Source organism: Ranitomeya variabilis, chromosome 1 (assembly GCF_051348905.1).
Source record: "Ranitomeya variabilis isolate aRanVar5 chromosome 1, aRanVar5.hap1, whole genome shotgun sequence".
NCBI lineage: Eukaryota > Metazoa > Chordata > Amphibia > Anura > Dendrobatidae > Ranitomeya > Ranitomeya variabilis.
This window is the reverse complement of record NC_135232.1, coordinates 428,325,532-428,344,671: the sequence shown is the minus strand read 5'-3', so window position 1 is coordinate 428,344,671 and position 19,140 is coordinate 428,325,532. Positions and strand designations below refer to the sequence as shown.

General features: G+C 41.5%; 1 protein-coding gene across 6 annotated transcripts in view; it reads left to right on the top strand.

The window, feature by feature from the left end:
• Nucleotides 1–19,140, top strand: part of IFT74 (intraflagellar transport 74) — a 190,654-nt gene that overhangs the window by 95,249 nt on the left and 76,265 nt on the right. For all 6 annotated transcript variants that reach the window (XM_077249280.1, XM_077249283.1, XM_077249282.1 and 3 more), the window contains exon 11: nucleotides 16,278–16,421. In XM_077249280.1, coding sequence (XP_077105395.1) covers nucleotides 16,278–16,421 — 144 coding nt within the window. The remainder of the gene's footprint in view (nucleotides 1–16,277; nucleotides 16,422–19,140) is intronic.

Genomic DNA, 19,140 nt, shown 5'->3' with positions numbered 1-19,140 from the left:
GTACTTCTGTCTGTCTGTAACGGAAATCCCGCGTCGCTGAATGGTCGCGGCCCTTGAGAAAGCGAGGCTGACAGCGGCCAAACGTGCGTCGGGGTGCGTGCAGTGGTCTATCCAGCACTAGGTGAGACATGCCCTCCTAATGTTTCTATCGCCAGGGCCACCGTATTGGGCACTTGTTATGGTAGCAAGTCTTATTTAAACTGGTGTACCGGTAGATGCAATTCCCTCAGGTGGCGACAAGTGAGGGATTATGGTATAAAATGATGGTTTACTACTAATGGGAATGCTATCTTTCGGGATACTCTATAGGAGAGTTCTGTCTGCACCTTAAGTACAATTGGTGTCTTTTCTTATTTGCACTTTTTTGTTATTTGCACTTTCACTATTGGATAGGTGCTTGTTTTTAGATTGTGTGTATTGGTATAAATAAAATTTGCTTACTTTTTATATAAAAACTTCCATTGGTTCTCTTGAGTTTTATATGGCTTATTCATGGAAGTACATGCTACTATCAAGTGACTAATAGCAGTCACAAAATGAATCTGGAAATTCTGATATTACGTGGCTGTGTTATATACTGCCTGGCTGCTATATACTACGTGGACAGTGTTATATACTGCGTGGGCTGTGTTATATACTGCATTGCCTGTGCTATATATTACGTGGACTGTGTTATATACTACATGGGCAGTGTTATAAACTACGTGGGCAGTGTTATAAACTACGTGGGCAGTGTTATATACTGTGTGGGCTGTGTTATATACTATGTGGGCTGTGCTATATAATGCGTGGGCTGTACTGTATATTAAGTGGGCTGTGTTATATACTGTTTGGGCTGTATATACTACGTGACTGCTATATACTATGCACCTAAGAGAACCTTACCCTTAAAGGGTTGGTCAGAAACCAGCATATTTTTTTTATATTAAATGCCTATCACTTTAATGTCCTCACTACTGGTTTTGTTTGTTTTTTTACTTATTTGTGCTTGATTATGCTTCATTTGAGAATCCCCATAGCATGTTGTGATACTCAATCGAGTCTTTATCAGTGGGCAGAGGCTGCGAAGCAGTGAGGGGGATTATATACGAGGGTTGTTACGTGTCCCCCAGGATGCGCATAGAAGCATGCTAAACCCGCTGGAGTGCATTGTAGTTACAGCCACCACGGTGGTTACAAATCAAATTAAAAGAGTGTGGAATTGGTCAAACTATTTGACCAAGTCAGATTTAGGAAAACCTGACATGGGCTTTTATTTTTGGAGAGATCTGTAGGATGGTAGTGGAGCGGACGTCTCCCTCCACTCCGGGTCATGGGAGTGACCCATGTCCATGATTCACATTTAATCTTTCAGTTAAGGTTTGGGTGTGTAAGTATTGGGTTTTTGCAAGCATCAGAGCAGGGGCTCTGTGTAAGTCAGTTCTGTGTGAGACTGAACACGAGCCATAGCCAGAGAGAGCAAAGCCTTTGCCGCACCCACAAGTTACATGGTGGTGTAGTTGCCCATGGCAACTGATTAAGCCGGCTGCGAACCAGAGGATATTGAGTTTATTTTCGTAACTTGCCAAAATAAACAGATTTGAGTTGAACTATTTTGGGTCACTGCCTCATTACTGTACTGTCATGAAAGCCGCTGCCTTACGCTGCCAAAGCCTCTGCCCCATTCTAAACAAAGTGTCATCAGTGACAGTACTGAGCATGCATCAGTTGTCAATTCTGACATATGCTCAATAGGTTAATGTCACTGTGCACTATCCGCTCCCTCACCGGCTCTAATGAGAAGTGACGAGCTGGCAAGACAACGCATAGTCAGTGTTCATTGTAAGGAAATTAAACAGCGAGCAGAGACCAGCACCACTCCTGCAAGTGACGGTACTTGCGTAGGCAGGGCTGGTCTCTGCTCACTCACTTGTTCTCTCCTTCCAGTGACATAAAACAGTATGCTATAAGCTCCTAGGCTCTCTCATAAGGCATCATAAGATTTATTTTAACTGTCTATGTACGGAATTTGGAATTCTGGATCAGATCAGAAAAAAATACACGTAACTTCTTTAAGGTCAAATTAAGAAAGTTATTAGCACAGAATATTATATTTGTGTTGGAAAAATGGTGTTTATAGGTGGTGGTACATAGATGGTACATGCTCTTTGGGCAGCCGCTAGCGTACACAGGAAATGTCTCTGGTCCAACAAGGCGAGGTTTATGGTTTCCGAGGTATATGGTTTCCATAAACCTCTACAGAACTCAAAACAAGAAAACAGCCTCCTACAACACAAAGGTAAACAAAAAACAGTCCACACATTGGTGGTCAATGTGCTGCAATGCAGGCTCACCCGTATTAAATCATGGTCCAGCTCTTCTTGACAGTGGCCGGGTCTGTCCAACACTAGAGGGTTTTCCTCCTCCCACACACAAACAGCTCAGAGATAACTTTGCTGCCTTAAATAGGACCTGGAAAGCCCACACTGAAGCTATGGGAGCGTCCATTCCCATCCAAACTCTTCTGGTCGTTCCTAAAACCCAGACCAAAAATCCGGTCCCTTTAACAACTTGTCAGCAACCTACTGTTGCTAGAACCTTTCATTTCCAGGATTTATATCACCGAGGCTAGCCACCTTGGTGACACATACCTCCTGTCCAGGACTTTTCCAGCTGCTTTCCTGCTGTGGACATTTACTTAAAACTTTTTCTATTTGCTTATTTTCACCAACAAATTTATTACGCTTATAGAATGTGCTTAAATATATTAGATTTTGAAGATAAGACACAAGGTTTAGATGTTTTTTCGAAAAACGTATCTTCTTTCCCGTGAACATTTCATTGCAGTTACTGTAATTGCTTTATATAATAGATACATTTTAATAATTATTCAATTATTAGTACGCACACTCAGAAAATAGCTCCTGAAAATGTTCCATTTACTCTTTATAACTCAAATAGGCACATGTACTTTTCACAGCTATGTAATTAAAATGTAGATTATACTATGGTATTGCATACTTTTAGTGTAAGTCACAATTCAGAATGTAAATCTCTGCTATTTCTGAACGTGGTTCAACAGGTTGGGTGACTCCGTTATTGGCAGCCTTTCTGTATGGGCATGCATACAGAGGTAGCTGTCACACTGAACTCCTAAGCCTTTATTGTGCAGGGTGTTAACGTGCCACTCGACACATTCTCTCCTGATCTGACATCTATGTAATGCCCAGTGATTATTGTACTCACATTTTAAAGGGGTTGTCTGGCCTTAGGCTACGAGTCTGCAGTCACTCAATGTGACTGCAGATTTGTAAATCCTCACATTCTGTACACAAAGCTTCGAGGATTCCCCAGTGCCGAGAACTGTAGGAGTGTGACCGCACAGTATGTGATTTTGCATACATGCCACATGCCGACTAGACATGCATGGCCACAATCAGTGCAAGTGTATTGAGCATGCCCAGACAAGTCTAGTCAGAATGTGACCAGAAGTATACAAATTGCATACTTACAGTTACATGACCGCCCGCTGCCGTGACAACGTGACAGTTTATTTTTAAAAGTGAAAACTTGTAATATTCTTGCTGCACGGAAGAAGATGGTATGCTTTTCCCCAGTTACCCGGCAGGTGCAATCAATACAGAGCAGGCTTTCACTTTTAGCTTCTTGCAATCCCTAACTGTATGGATGACGCAGGCTTGTAATATCATCATATACATATGCATTGTACCTTATCTTTTATTGCTGTTCCTTATACTAATATTATACAATTATATGTTGTTCTTGAAGGACCATAGTCATTAATCTTTTATTCATAGGCAGGTATTAATATTACACACAGTTCTTGGTTATATTAATTCATTACATTCAATAGTCATATTAGACTAGGGCGGACATAATGCATGTGCAGCGGGTTCAGCAGTTGTATTTTGATCACATGATACTTTTTATACATGTTGTCCTACTCCAAAACCCTATATAAGGTGTGCTTAATTATTAGGCAACTTCCTTTCCTTTGGCAAAAAGGGTCAGAAGAGAGATTTGACGGGCTCTAAAAAGTCCAAAATTGTGAGATGTCTTGCAGAGGGATGCAGCAGTCTTGAAATTGCCAAACTTTTGAAGCGTGATCACCGAACAATCAAGCGTTTCATGCCAAATAGCCAACAGGGTCGCAAGAAGCGTGTTGGGCAAAAAAGCGCAAAATAACTGCCCATGAATTGAGGAAAATCAAGCATGAAGCTGCCAAGATGCAATTTGCCGCCAGTTTTGCCATATTTCAAAGCCGCAACGTTACTGGAGTAACAAAAAGCACAAGGTGTGCAATACTCAGGGACATGGCCAAGGTAAGGAAGGCTGAAAAACGACCACCTTTGAACAAGAAACATAAGATAAAACGTCAAGACTGGGCCAAGAAATATCTTAAGACTGACTTTTCAAAGGTTTTATGGACTGATGAAATGAGAGTGACTCTTGATGGGCCAGATGGGATGGGCCAGAGCCGGGATCAGTAAAGGGCAGAGAGCTCCACTCCGATTCAGACGCCAGCAAGGTCGAGGTGGGGCACTGGTATGGGCTGGTATCATCAAAGATGAACTTGTGGGGCCTTTTCGGGTTGAGGATGGAGTGAAGCTCAACTCCCAGACCTACTGCCAGTTTCTGGAAGACCACTTCTTCAAGCAGTGGTACAGGAAGAAGTCGGTATCGTTCAAGAAAAACATGATTTTCATGCAGGACAATGCTCCATCACATGCCTCCAACTACTCCACAGCGTGGCTGGCCAGTAAAGGTCTCAAAGAAGAAAAAATAATGACATGGCCCCCTTGTTCACCTGATCTGAACCCCATAGAGAACCTGTGGTCCCTCATAAAATGTGAGATCTATAGGGAGGGAAAACAGTACACCTCTCGGAACAGTGTCTGGGAGGTTGTGGTGGCTGCTGCACGCAATGTTGATCATAAACAGATCAAGCAACTGACAGAATCTATGGATAGAAGGCTGTTGAGTGTCATCATAAAGAAAGGTGGCTATATTGGTCACTAATTTTTTGGGGTTTTGTTTTTGCATGTCAGAAATATTTATTTCTAAATTTTATGCAGTTATATTGATTTACCTGGTGAGTATGTACTGTATGTGTGTGTGTGTGTTTTTTTTTTTTGTTTTGTTTTGTTTTTTTACACAGTAGCCGGATGATGGGATTACTACTGTCCCATCATCGGCTAGCTGTCACTGTAGCAGGCATAGCCGGATGGGACTAGTAGTCCCATCGGACGATGCCTGCCTGCATACAGACCCGCAGACCCCCGCGCACGCACGCACGCACGCACGCACGCACGCACGCAGACACACAGACACCCACACATTCTCCGCCCACACACTCTTCCTCCTCCCGATCTGCAGCGTTTCTCACATGCAACTCCGCAGCAAAACCGCAGATCTTTTTAAACAGATTTTCCTGACTCAATGGTAGTCAATGGGTGCAGAAACGCTGCAGATTCGCAAAACGAATTGACATGCTGCGGAAAATAAAACACTGCAAATCCGCCCAGATTTTTCCGCAGCATGTGCACAACAATTCTCAATTTCCCATTGACTAACTTTGGTGGTGCAGTACACTGCGGATTTAATGCAATTCCGTGCATCCAAAAACGCTAAGGAAACACATCAAAATCATCAACGTGTGTACACATAGCCTTATGGGGGTGGGCCGGCGCGGCTTCAGTCACTGCTCAGTGCATTACATTTTTGTCTTTCCACTTGGCGGTAATTCCTGAAAAGGTTAATAAACTATTTGTCAGCAGTTTTGACTATGCTGTCGGGTGCTGTTTTTGATTGATTTTACTCACTTATACAGCGCCATTAATTCCACAGCACTTTACAGATGTCATTATCGATGTCCCCATTGGGGCTCACAATATAAATCCCCTATCAGTATGTCTTTGGTGTGTGGGAAGAAACCAGAGTAGCTGAAGGAAAGCCACTCGAATACATGGGAGAACTCATTGCAGATTTTCTTCTTGGTGGGATTTGACCCAAGCGCTGCAAAGCAAAAGCAACAGTGCTAGCCACTGAGCCACCATCACTTTTGGGGGTTTTCCAATATACGTTACCCAAAGCCAGAGGCGTAGCTAGGGCTTTAGTTCAGGGGAGCGAAGCTTCTGAGTGGGCCCCTAACCAGGTAACCTTGATTACAGCTGGGTGACGCGCCCTAATAGTGGAGGAGAACCTCAGCAGATGACCGCGCTGTTACTGAAGATAATCTCTATAAATCGATATAAAGACCAATATGGATAATAACCGCCATATGGTCCGATGATGATGACTTACCGCTGATGTTCTTTCTGATGGAGTTGTTCACTTTTCCCGCCTTTTCCATCTGGCCTAGACCGACACAACTTCTTCCAGCCAGGACTCGTCTGCAGAGAATACAACATATACACATTTCACTTCTCATATTTTCAGCCATCATCATCATCTATTCCCAACCTGCACAAACTCCTCATCCTACTGGTACCCCAATGCTGCTGCCATATGTGTCCCTATCGCTGCACCTGCTGTGTGGTTCACTGTGCCCTCTAAATTCTAAAGCAACCCTCTAGAATATAGTGATACCAGGTGCAAGTGTCCTAGAAAACAGTGCCCACATTTTGTCCCAAGTCTCCCCCCCTGTACAGCTCCCCTATACACAGCATGATGCTCTCTTATACAGAACATGATGCCTCCTCACTGTAATGTACTCCCACACAGTATATTGACCCCTTAGTAGCCCCCAAACTGCTTGATGGCCCCAACACTGTGTGATGGCCCCTTCACTGTAATCCCCACACTGTATGATTGTCCACTAGATAGCCTCCATATAGTATAATGTGCCAAATAGTCCTCAATATAGTGTAATGCATTCCCCATAGGCCTGTATAGTATAATGCATTCCCCATGGGCCTGTATAGTATAATACATTCCCCATAGGCCTGTATAGTATAATGCACTCCCCATAGACCTGTATAGTATAATGCAAGTAGCCGATACAGCTGACCCTGCGCTGACAGGAGGGGGGGCCCTGCTACCACAGGGCCCCCCACCGCCTCCTCAGGGGCCGCACAGCGGTAGGGCGGCAGAGCAGAGAGATTGTGTCTCCCTGCTCTGCCGCAGAATGTAACTTTATCGGCATGCTGTGCACGCCAATACAGTTACATAGCGTAGCTCCGGGTGAGCCCCCTCAGAGCGCGGGACCCTCGGCCACCGCCCCCTCTGCCCCCCCAAAGCCACTTTAAAAGTGATTAGGTCCCTAAAAAAAATGTGTTTTTCAATTTTCCTTGAAAATTCGAAAAACTGCAGCTACAATTTTGAAGCCTCTAACATCCTGACAAAATAAAATGACATTTGACAAATGGCAGTGATGTAAGGTAGACGTGATGTAAAGGTTAGTTATTACCGTAACTTTTTTTGTGTGGTGTGACTATCTCAATTATAGGTGTAAACATTCAAAGTTTGAAAATTGCAATTTTTTTCACATTTTTGTAAATTTTCTGATATTTTAATAAATTAAGCTAAACTAATCAATCTACATTTAACACGAAGTACAAAGTGTCAGAAAAAAAAAATCTCAAAATCATATTGTACATAAGTAATTTAAGTAATTACCACATAAAGTGATGAAGGTTAGATTTGAAAAATTTGACTTGGTCAAAAGCCAAATAGTATTCTTTTTTGCAGGGAATATTGTAATTAGTATATAGAGATGCAACTCTTTGTGCATGTATATTAAAGGAGAAATAAAAATTAAGAGATTTTTTTTTTTTCAAAATTATTGAAAAACAATGAAAATCAATTACAATAATCATACTTTTAATACACTTTCAAGGGAACCTGTCAATAGGATTATACACTGTAACCTACAGACACTGTCAGGCTGGCGCCGTTATACTGATTACAATGATGCCTGGGTTGATGAAATCCGTCTTGTGGTTGTTGTTTAATCTTTATTTGCAGTTTTCAGTTAATGAGATTCTTGTGCTTCGGGGCGGGACTATGTGGTACTCTCCTTACATATTCATCTGTATGGCTTATGACAAGTCGCTGATCCCTCACTGACTTGCCCCCTATTTTACATAGTCAATGTGTTATGGGTTAAAAAAAATAATAAAAATTCACATTCAGCAGACAGGTGCCTGTGCTGTACCATGATCGCATCCGTAAATTTATTCAGAAACAAAAATTATTTCTCAAAATGACGCCAGCTGTGCCTGCACAGTAGCATCTATTGGTGATCTGATAGATGCTACTGCGTAGGTGCCATTTTGCTAGAGGGAAAAAAAATTGTCTCCACCAAGATGGCGGCGCCTGCTCAGTAGCATCTATCGGATCAGGCCTGAAGCATGAGATTCTCATTAACTGAAAACTGCAAATAAAGATTAAAGGGAACTTGTCACCAGTTTTGGCCGATAAGAGATGCGGCCATCACCTTTCAGGGCTGATATACAGCATTCAATAATACTGTATATCTGCTCCCAACCCGACATGTAAGAGAAGGAAAATAACTTTTATTATACTCACTTGCGAGGCGGTCCGGTCTGAGGGATGTTGCAGGTCTTGGTCCGGTGCCTCCCTTCTTCTTGTGATGCCATCCTCCTGCTTGCTTCGTGTGAATGACATGTCTCCTTGGCACAGCGCTCCTGCGCAGGCGTACTTCTCTTTGCCCTGTTGAGGGAGAGAAAAGTCCTGCAGTGTGCAGGTGCCGGGAAAGGGCCGATAAGTGCGCCTGCGCAGGAGCGCTGTGCCCAGGAGACGTGTCATCCACACAAAGCAAGCAGGAGGGTTGCGAGCATAAGAAGATGGAAGATGGAAGGTGCCGACCAAAAAGAGCGACACCCCTCAGACCAGACCGTCCCGCAGGTGAGCATAATAAGTTATTTTTCTTCTCTTACAGGTCGGGTGGGGGCAGATATACAGCATTATAGAATGCTGTATATCAGCCCTGAAAGGTAATGGCGTTACTTATAGCAGCCAAAACTGGTGACAGGTTCTCTTTAAACAACCACAAGATGGATTTCATCAACCAAGGTATCATTTTAATCAGTATAATGGCGCCGACCTGACAGTGTCTGTAGGTTACTCAGCACAATCCTCCGGACAGGTTCCCTTTAAAAAAAAACCTAGTAAACTAGTAAATAACTTGGACATAATTGGTAAGGTTGTGATTGATGAAACCCATATAATACAGTTAAAAGATTATTTATGGTGATCCTTAAATGGTGTAATCTTTTATTGTTTCTCCATTAAATCCATAAAAAGCTAACACCGTTGTAACTATTATATATGTGTTTATCAAAATGGCATTTTAAAAAATAACGACACAGAAAAACAAAACCTCATGTAGAGAAATTTAGCTAAAGGAAATCTAGAAAGTTTAACCCCTTTCTGTCATCAGACTTAATATTCTGTCCCTGTGCTCTGGGCCTACAGCTCTGCCAAAAATTAAGAGACCACTGTAAAATTTTCAGTTTGTCTGATTTTTCTCTTTCTAGGTATATTTTTGAGTAAAATGTAAATTGTTCTTTTATTCTATAAACTACTGACAGTGTCTCGGAAGTTCCAAGCAATACATTTTGTATTTATTTTCTGAAAATGAGAAATGGTCAAAATAACAAAAAAAAATGAATTGCTTGCAGACCTCAAAAAATGCAAAAAAAAAACAAGGTCATAATCATTTAGAAACAACAATATTAATGTTTTAACTAAGGAAGAGTTCAGAAATCAATATTTTGTGGAATAACCATGATTTTTTAATCACAGCTTTCATGTGTCTTGGCATGCTTTCCACCAGTCTTACACACTGCTTTTGGGTGACCTTATGCCACTCCTGGTACAAAAATGTAAGCAGTTCATTGTTTGATGGCTTGTGACTATCCATTTTCCTCTTGATTACATTCCAGAGGTTTTCAATGGGGTTCAGGTCTGGAGATTGGGCTGGCCATGACAGGGATTTTATGTGGTGGTCCTTTATCCACACCTTGATTGATTGACCTAGCTGTGTGGCATGGCCCATTGTCTTGCTGGAAAAAAAAGTCCTCAGAGTTTGGGAACATTGCCTGAGCAGAAGAATCAACTGTTTTTCCAGGATAACCTTTTATGCTGCTTGATTCATATGTCCTTCGCAAAGAACAACCTGCCCAATTCCAGCTTTGCTGAAGCATCCCCAGATCATCGACCTGCCACCAAATTTCATAGTGGGTGTAAAACACTGTGGCTTGTACGCCTCTCCAGGTGTGCGTCTAACCATTAGACGACCAGGTGTTGGGCAAAGCTGAAAATTAGACTCATCAGAAGATTACCTTACTCCAGTCCTCTATGGTCCAATCCTTATGATCTTTGGCAAACTTCAGCCTGGCTCCCCTTTGCTTCTCATTGATGAAAGGCTTTTTTATAGCTTTACATGACTTAAGTCCTGCCTCTAGGAGCCTGTTACAAACTGTTCTTGCCATGCATTTCACCCCAGCTGCCATTTGTTATTCCTTTTGTAGGTCACTTGATGTCATCCTGCGGTTGCTGAGTGACATTCGAATCAGATGACGGTCATCCCGGTCAGTGGAGAGTCGTTTTCGCCCTCTGCCGGGCTGTAGCTTCGTTGTCCCCAATGTCTGCTGCTTGACCTTGTTGTAATGGACTGCCGTCTTAGAAATTTTAAGAATGGAGGCAACATGACGCTCACTGTGTCCCTCTGCTAGTAAAGACAGAATTGAGCCCTTCTTTTCCTCACTCAAGACTTTTCTTTTCAACTCCTTTGGCCTGGTTAAAAGTTATTTTTTCATTCCTGTTACTTTTGGGATGCTACTAGCACATGTTTTGCCATCCAGCTTGTCCTATTGCAAGAGGATTGTGAACACCACCACAGCAGGGTTTTTTATACTTTCCTTCGTTAAATAAGATTTGTTTCAGGTGATCACCTGATCAGAAGCACATTAAGTAGAATGAGGTGTACTCTGGTTGGAATTCAACTGACACTGGAATGGAATGTCTGTCAGACATGTAGAGAAGCTGATTTATATAAAACTGTTCAGTGGTCTCTTAATTTTGCCAGAACTGTATTCGACCAGGGACGGATTACTAGGTCCACGCGATCGCCCGCGCACACGGTGAGGGGGGGGGGGGGGGAGTTGACAGCTCCCGGCATTTTAACCCCAGAAATTCTGCGATCAAACACGATGACAGCATTCCAGCTGACAGCCCCTCTGCCTTTGGATCGGACAACCCGGGGCGTGATGTGGGGTCCCGATCGTTGCCATGGTGACACGATGTCGACATATGGGTCACCAGACCTAGGAAACTTGCTAGCAGATCATGTCCAGTGCATGATCAGCAAGTCTCTCTGTTAGTGCAGAGCTGACAGTTTCTACAGCAAGGGGATGCTGCAGCATCTCCATGCTGTAGAAGTGGTCAGCCTGCAAAAAATGATTGTCCTATATGACGAAGTAAAAAAAATAAATTAGAATAAAGTAAAAAAAAATTTAATAGTATTTTTTTTACAAAAGTAATAATAAAAATCAAAAGATATTGTATCTCTAAATAAATCTTTGAGTGAAAAAAACAAATAAACAGTAAAAGTACAGATATTTGGTATCGCCACATCCACAACGACCTGGCCTATAAGACTGTCTCACTAGTTAACCCATTTAGTGAACACCATAAAAAATAAAATATAATACAAGGCAAAAAAACAATGCTTTATCATCATACTGGCGAACACAAGGTGGCCCCCGGAAGAAGAACTATCGAAACGCTCGTAGGGGTTTTATACTGGTTCCGTGAGTGAGTACAGAGGTAATGATTATCTTTTATCTTTTGATTTTGCCATAGCTGGGGTCAAGCCTGGTAACGTTTGTAAACACGGTACATGTTTAAACTTAGGTGTACAATTGTATATCAGGACATAAGCCTTACAGGCTATTCCTGACAGCTAGGTATATATGCACATTGGCACTTTAACATAGCAGGTCTGTTCCTCAGGTAATTTATTTTGATATAGATGTACATGATTGAGCTCCGGTAATAGGTTATGCTATATAATGAGGTATCTTTTGTATTTTAAACCTGCTGTGGCTCAATATCTGTATTCCTTATAGAACCAGTTTTTGGATTGGAGGCATTCTTGACATTATGTAAATGTAATTTTGAAGTGAAAAAATATTTTATTGATTTATTAATAAATTTCTATATTCGAACTAAACATTCTGTGGCTTGGTTTATAACCTGTGAGGCCTTTTTGTTTGTATCATTGTGTGGAATGTGTTTTTGATAAAATTGGACTAATATGTATAAGCATCTCCATGCTGTAGAAGCGATCAGCCTGCAAAAAATGATTGTCCTATATGACGAAGTAAAAAAAATAAATTAGAATAAAGTTAAAAAAAAAAAATTTTATAGTATTTTTTTACAAAAGTAATAATAAAAATCAAAAGCTATTGTATCTCTAAATAAATATTTGAGTGAAAAAAAAAAAAAGCAGTAAAAGTAGAGAAATTTGGTATCGCCACATCCACAACGACCTGGCCTATAAGACTGTCTAACTAGTTAACCCATTTAGTGAACACCATAAAAAATAAAATATAAAACAAGGCAAAAAAACAATGCTTTATCATCATACTGGCAAACACAAGGTGGAATAACACGCGATCAAAAAAGACGGATATAAATAAACATGGTACAGCTGTAAACATCATCTTGTCCTGCCAAAAACAAGCCGCCATATAGCACCATCAGTGAAAAAATAAAAAAATTATAGCTCTCAGAATAAAGATATGCAAAAATAATTATTTTTTCTATAAAATAGTTTTTATTGAATAAAAGCACCGAAACATAAAAATATATAATTGAGGTATCGCTGTAATTGTACTAACCCGAAGAGTAAAACTGAATTATCAATTTTACCACACACATTGAACGGCATAAACTCCGACCCCCATCCCCCCCACGCCTCCCAATAGAAATTCCTGAATAGGTTTTTATTGTGTAAAAGCTCCAAAAAAAAACAAACAAACAAAAAAAAAACTATATAAATTGGGTATCGCTGTAATTGTACTGAACCGAAGAATAAAGCGGTCTTTCCAATTTTACCATGCGCGGAAAGGTATATGAAAAACACAAAACAATTCCTGAATTGCTGCCTTTCTTTTATTCTGCCTCCCAAAAATCGGAATAGAAAGCGATCAAAAAATGTCATGTCCCCGAAAATGGTACCAATAAAAACTTCAGCTCGTCCCACAAAAAACAAGACCTCACATGAGTCTATGGGCCAAAATACATATGTAAAAATTATAGCTCTGAAAATATAGTGATGCAAAAACTATTTTTTGCAATTAAAACCGTCTTTGTGACAACTGCCAAACATAAAAGCCAGATATAAATCTGATATCACTGTAATCGCACGTACCTGAAGAATAAGGTTGCCTAATCACTTTTACCGCACGAGGAATGGCGTAATAAATAAAACCAATTCTTCACCTGCCTCCCAAAGATCGCAGTAAGGCTCGGGGTGCACATTTATCCTGCGCTGAGCGCTTACACAAGGGTTTCCGTGTACAAAAATGTGAATCAGATGGAACCTCTGGCGGAAGATTCCCTATAATGAGGTAGATGGAGGCACTGTGGGCGCCATCTGACCTGTGATCCGGCTGTGTCCATCTTTTTACGATTGCATAAAAGTGCCATCGGCCACAGTTATGTGCACTTCTGAAAAGAAGGAAACCGCTAAACAGAGGCCAGACGGAGTCCAGAGTAACTCTGCTGCCTAATTATAGTGAATGGATCCATCGGGGGTTTCATCTGAATCACGTCACTTGGAGATTTAGATAGAAACCCCAAAGTAAGTGCTTAGCGTAGAGCACCAGATAAATGTGATCCCAAATGTTATGTAAAATGTTCCCAATAAAAGCTTCAACTCAATCCACAAACAAGTCCCCACTCAGGTCTGTCATCTGTTAACAGAAATATAGGGGGCTTCCACGTTACTGGTAGCACAAAGGCTCTGGAAAAGCAAAATGGCTCCTCACCAAAAGAAATTCATCAAATTCTGCGCTCTCAAATGCCCCCTCAATTCTGAGCCCCACAGTGTACCTAAACCACATATTGCGTCCAAGCAATGAGAGCCCGACTAATTTACTCGTGCATGCCTCCTGAATCATGGGTTGGGCATAACTTTCTAGCGACAGCAACGTGCTGGTCACTACAGCGTACTTGTCACTTCAACGGCAGTTTGCAATTTTCACTCGGCAACATTAATTGCTGCTTGTTTCTGGAAAATACCCATGAAGTCAAAATTGTCACTACACCTGTAGATAAATTCCCCAAGGGGTACAGTTTCCCAAATGGAGTCACTTGAGGTGGGGTTCTGTTCTGAGGAAAATGTGATTTCTATTATTTTCACAGCTCAACGTTTTAAAGTTCTGTGAAGCACCCGGGGGTTCAAGGTGCTCACCACGCATCTTAGTACATTCCTTGCGGGGTCTAGTTTAAATAATGAGGTCACTTTTGGGGGGTTTCCACTGTTTTGGCACATCAGGGGTTCTCCAAATGGGACATGACGTCCGCTAATGATTCCTGAAAATTTTACGCTCAAAAAGTCTGAGCTCTGCCGTGCACCCAAACAGTGGTTTTCTTCCTCATATGGGGTATCAGCGTGCTCAGGAGAAATTGCACAACAAATTGTATGGTGGAATTTCTCCTGTTACCCTTATGAAAATGCAATATTTTGTGCTAAAACCATATTTGTGGGGAAAACTTGATTGTTTTATTTTTACTGCTCAACGTTATAAACTTCTGTGAATCACCTGAGGGTTTAATTTGCTCACCACACATCTATATCGGTTCCCTGAGGAGTCTAGTTTCCAAAATGGTGTTGCTTGTGGAGTGTTTCCACTGTTTACGCACATCAGGGGATCTTCAAATGCGATGTGGCATACGCAATTTGAAGTAATTTTTTTTTTATTCAAAAATTTTTGAATTCTGAAGTAAATTTTTTTGTGAAAAAATGTTTGTTTTTTCAAAAAATTTCTGTGAAGCACCTGAAGGGTTCTTCTTGAATGTGATTTTGAGCACCTTGAGGGGTGCAGTTTTTAGAATGGTGTCACTTTTGAGTATTTTCTATCATATAGACCCCTCAAAGTGACTCCAAATGTGATGTGGTCCCTAAAAAAAAAATGGTTTTGTAAAGTTTGTTGGAAAAATGAAAAATCGCTAGTCAACTTTTAACCCTTATAACTTTGTAAGAAAAAAAAAAATTTGGTTCCCAAATTGTGCTGATGTAAAGTAGACATGTGGGAAATGTTACTTATTAAGTATTTTGTGTGACATGTCTCTGTGATTTAAGGGCATGAAGATTCAAAGTTGGAAAATTGCAAAATTTTCCACATTTTTACCAAATTTCCTTTTTTTTTTCACAAATAAACTTAAGTCATGTCAAAAATTTTTTACCACTAACGTGAAGTACAATATGTCACAAAAAAACATTCTCAGAATCACCAGGATCCATGGAAGCGTTCCAGAGTTATTACCTCATAAAGTGACAGTGGTCAGAATTGAAAATATTGACCCTGTCATTAATGTGCAAACCACCCTCGGGGTTAATAAACTGATTTAAAAATGATACCTTGCTATCTGCGATCCGATGTCTTATTCCAGAGAAATCCACATTTCTTAATATGTAAATGAGCTGTTAATATCTATAGGCCGAGCACAGATCTCATTATATATCTGCTTCCGAAGCTTATCTTAAATGAAAGGGGGAGTTTCCAATGTGAGACATGCAATGACTGACAGTCTGCTTCTCCTGAGCTTACTGCAAAGCTGTGTGTGATAATTACTAACACAGTACAGCAGAGCTAAGCTTTGTCTCATTACAAACACCAGGTTACTGACAGATTCCATAAAAAAAAAATAATGGCTGATAGAGCTATGAATGAAAGGTCAAAAATAAAAATGTTCTGGTTGTCTGCACAATTGCATCACAAAAACCGTCATTGTGTACGCATGTGTTATTTGTATGTATATATTTTATATATGCTGGTGTGCATGTGTGTACTGTATTTATGTTTGAGTAATGTGTAAATGCACGTGTTTTATCTATTACAATATGGACATATTTTTTTATCGCTATAATCTGAATATGCATGTAATTGTGTGTGTTTTAAAAGGGTGGGTCTGATGGATGGGGGTGCAGACACAACTCCTGCGCATGTGTTGTTGGCTGGCATTTCATTCTATAGTGGATTTTATTGTGCTGTCTTTAATTTACTTTTATTTTTCATCAGGAAATTACTCATTCGCCGATTAAACAGGAAGCTGTATTACTTAATGAGAAGCTCCATGAACTAGAAAGTCGCCGAGACCAAGCTATTGCAGAAGATAAGAGTATGGGCTCTCCACAGGAGGAGAGGGAAAAGTTACTGAAACAGGTATCTGCTAGCCAAGAAACGCATTGATGTATATAGCATCACAACGCACAATCTTTAGGTACCTTTTTAAAGGGAACCTGTCTTGTCATTTATGTGTTTTCTCAAAGAAAGGTCCCAGTATATATCTTCGAAAAACACTTTTTATTATTAGAAGATCACAGACCTATTTCAGTCATCGAGGTGGCGCTTTGTAGCGTTTCAGTCACCCCTATCGCAGACTGATTGCCATGGTTGGCCCTACGCCACGGCAAACGCCTAGCAAATCTTGCGCTTGCGCACTGCCCATCAGCCCCCAGGCATGCGCACTGAATGTGGGTGTGCGTCCTCAGCTTCATTTCAAAGTGGCATTCATAGCGTGCGCGCTCACAACACGTCATATAGTCACTGACTCACAGCGGCTCTGGAGCATTCGCACATATGAAATGAAGCTGGGGTCATACATGTGGATTCAGTGTGCATGCCCGGGGAGCTGATGGGCAGTGCACAAGTGCGAGATTGGCTAGGCAGTTGCCTTGACCGAGGGCCAGTCACTGCAATCAATCAGACCGCGATGGGCAAGCATAATTTCATGCCGACCCTGACTGATCCATGACTGAAGCGCTACAAAACACCACCCCGATGACTGAAACAGAAGGTCTGTGATCTTCTAATAAGTGTTTTTCTAAGATATATTCTGGGACCTTTTCTTTGAGAAAACCATGTTAGTGATGCACATTACATCACTCACAAGACATCGGGGGCAGTTTAATTCACAGAAATGACAAGACAGGCTCCCTTTAACCCGTTGTGACTGGGCCAGTTGGAAGCTCTCCCTGCAGACCCAGGTCTCCCCTGCATCTGTATATATATACAGCAGGGTGTATATACATGTGCACACTGCTGGGTACCCTGTGTAATGTATATACAGTGGGGGAAAAAAAGTATTTAGTCAGCCACCAATTGTGCAAGTTCTCCCACTTAAAAAGATGAGAGAGGTCTGTAATTGACATCATAAGTAGACCTCAACTATGAGAGTCAAAATGAGAAAACAAATCTAAACATCACCTTGTCTGATTTGGCAAGATTTATTTTGCAAATTACGGTGGAAAATAAGTATTTGGTCACCTAAAACATGCAAGATTTCTGGCTCTCACAGACCTGTAACTTCTTCTTTAAGAGACTCATTTGTCCTCCACTCATTACCTGTAGTAATGGCACCTGTTTGAACTTGTTATTTAGTATAAAAGACACCTGTCCACAACCTCAAACACTCCAAACCCCAATATGGTGAAGGACACCAGAAACAAAATTGTAGCCCTGCACCAGGCTTAGAAGACTGAATCTGCAGTAGGCAAGCAGCTTGGTGTGATGAAATCAACTGTGGGAGCAATAATAAAAAAATGGAAGACCTGCAAGACCACTGATAATCTCCCTTGAACTGGGGCTCCACGCAAGATCTCACCCTGTGTGGTCAAAATGATCATAAGAAAGGTGAGCAACAATCCCAGAACCACACGGTATGGGAGACCTAGTGAATTATCTGCATAGAGCTGGGACCACCGTAACAAAGCCTACCATCAGTAACACACTACACCGCCAGGGACTCAGATCCTGCAATGCCAGACGTGTCCCTCTGCTTAAGCCATTACATGTCCGGACTCATCTGAAGTTTGCTAGAGAGCATTTGCATTATACAGAAGAATATTGGGAGAATGTCATATGGTCTGATGAAACCAAAGTAGAACTGTTTGGTAGAAACAAAACTCATCATGTTTCTAGAAGACAGAATGCTGAGTTACATCCAAAGAACACCATACCTACTGTGAAGCATGGGGGTGGCAACATCATGCTTTGGGGCTGTTTCTCTGCAAAGGGACCAGGACGACTGATCCATGTACATGAAAGAATGAATGGCATCTTGTATCGTGAGATTTCGAGTGCAAACCTCCTTCCATCAGCAAGGGCATTGAAGATGAAACGTGGATGGGTCTTCCAGCATGATAATGATCCCAAGCACACCGCCAGGGCAATGAAGGACTGTCTTCGTAAGAAGCATATGAAGGTCCTGGAGTGGCCTAGTCAGTCTCCAGATCTCAGCCCCATAGAAAACCTTTGGAAGGAGTTGAAAGTCCGTGTTGCCCAGTGACAGGCCCAAAACATCACTGCAGTAGAGGAGATCTGCATGGAGTAATGGGCCAACATACCACCAACAGTGTGTGCCAACCTTGTGAAGACTTACAGAAAACGTTTGACCTCTGTCATTGCCAACAAAGGTTACATAACAAAATATTGAGATGAACTTTTGTTAATGACCAAATACTTATTATCCACCATAATTTGCAAAATAAATCTTACCAAATCAGACAAGGTGATTTTCTGGATTTGTTTTCTCATTGTGAATCTCATAGTTGCAGTCTACTTATGATGTCAATTACAGACCTCTCTCATCTTTTTAAGTGGGAAAACTTGCACAACTGGTGGCTGACAAAATACTTTTTTTTCCCCACTGTACACCCTGCTGGATTCCCTGTTTAATGTGAATACATTGAAATCTGTCACAATCATTTATTGATTCCTCCCTATCCATAGTGGAGAACCTCTTTAACCCCTTTCTGACATCGGACGTACTATCCCGTCGAGGTGGGGTGGGCCCCCATGACCACGGACGGGATAGTACGTCCAGCGCGATCGGCGGCGCTCACGAGGGGAGCGCGGCCGATCGCGGCCGGGTGTCAGCTGC